Raw genomic sequence first — 1,207 nt, forward strand, 5'->3', positions numbered from 1 at the left:
GCCGTCCATCTCGTGGGTGGCGTAAGGCGGGTAGGGTCCCGCGTGGTGGACGCTGGGCCGCACGGGGCAGGCGCCGAAGGCATCGCCCTGCCCAGTCAGGTTGCCGCAGCCCAAGAACTTGGAGGGGAAACTCTGGGTGTTTGCGAACCTCTGCTGGTACAGGGTGTGGATGGGTGGGAGGTTTAGCTTAGCGAGGTGCTCTGGGCTCGGGTACCTGTACAGGTCCATGGGCTGGGACTGGGGAGAGTAGGGGCTCAGGTACGGTGGGCAGCTGTCCATGGACGCGGTCCCGTTGCACTGATAGGCTGGGTACTGGCTATTCGAATTTAAGAGCCCGGGGTAGGGGGCCATGGCGTTAGAACTCAAATATGAAGCTGCAGCTTGGGGTGAGGAGGAATAGATGCTCATGGGGCTGGCGCCTCTGTACATGTCTGCTGCGTGGCAGGAGCTGGGGTACGGACTGATTGGGCTGGGCCGTCTCATGTACAGGCCGGGGCCGCCAGGGGAGTAGGCGCCGGCAGGCTCCGGCTGGGGGCCCTGGGGGGCTCGCTGTGGCGGCAGCTGTGGCTGTGGCCTGCAGCTTGGGGTGAGGAGGAATAGATGCTCATGGGGCTGGCGCCTCTGTACATGTCTGCTGCGTGGCAGGAGCTGGGGTACGGACTGATTGGGCTGGGCCGTCTCATGTACAGGCCGGGGCCGCCAGGGGAGTAGGCGCCGGCAGGCTCCGGCTGGGGGCCCTGGGGGGCTCGCTGTGGCGGCAGCTGTGGCTGTGGCCTGTGGCTATTCAGGACGATCGGAACACACGTCTAAGGCAGCCCGGGCATCTGTGCTGTCCCAGCCGAGTCTCCCAACAAACACAGCCCTGTCCCTTCGGCAGCCTGCACTTCGGGCGCTTTTGTCAGACCCCCCCAAAGGCAGGTGTGTTCTTAGCCAGCTCCTGGCCCGACTGCTAAGGCCCTAGAAGGGGCGAACGGATCTCACAGAAGCTTCCTTTGCCTGTGGCCTGGTGCGCCGCCGTATTTGTTACAAAATTAAAACGCGGTAGAATCCGAGTTGCGATGGGAGATGGGACAGTGTTCTTAAGACAAAGGGTGATATTTATTTAAAAATACAAAGCAGCCGGGGATTTAGCTCGGTGGCTTCGCCGCCTACCTTGCAAGTGCAAGGGCCCGAGTTCGATCCCCGGTACCCCCCGCCCCCCCCCCCC

At 63.0% G+C, this 1,207-nt stretch overlaps 1 protein-coding gene across 1 annotated transcript in view; it reads right to left on the reverse strand.

Moving 5' to 3' along the window:
- Positions 1-1,207, reverse strand: part of LOC109118597 (methylcytosine dioxygenase TET2-like) — a 1,909-nt gene that overhangs the window by 614 nt on the left and 88 nt on the right. The window contains exons 2-3 of the mRNA XM_019210216.1: positions 575-780; positions 3-374 (exon numbers count right to left, since the gene is read on the reverse strand). Coding sequence (XP_019065761.1) covers positions 3-374; positions 575-780 — 578 coding nt within the window. The remainder of the gene's footprint in view (positions 1-2; positions 375-574; positions 781-1,207) is intronic.

The sequence above is a fragment of the Fukomys damarensis genome, unplaced genomic scaffold (assembly GCF_012274545.1).
Source record: "Fukomys damarensis isolate Sample0158 unplaced genomic scaffold, DMR_v1.0_HiC HiC_scaffold_25, whole genome shotgun sequence".
NCBI lineage: Eukaryota > Metazoa > Chordata > Mammalia > Rodentia > Bathyergidae > Fukomys > Fukomys damarensis.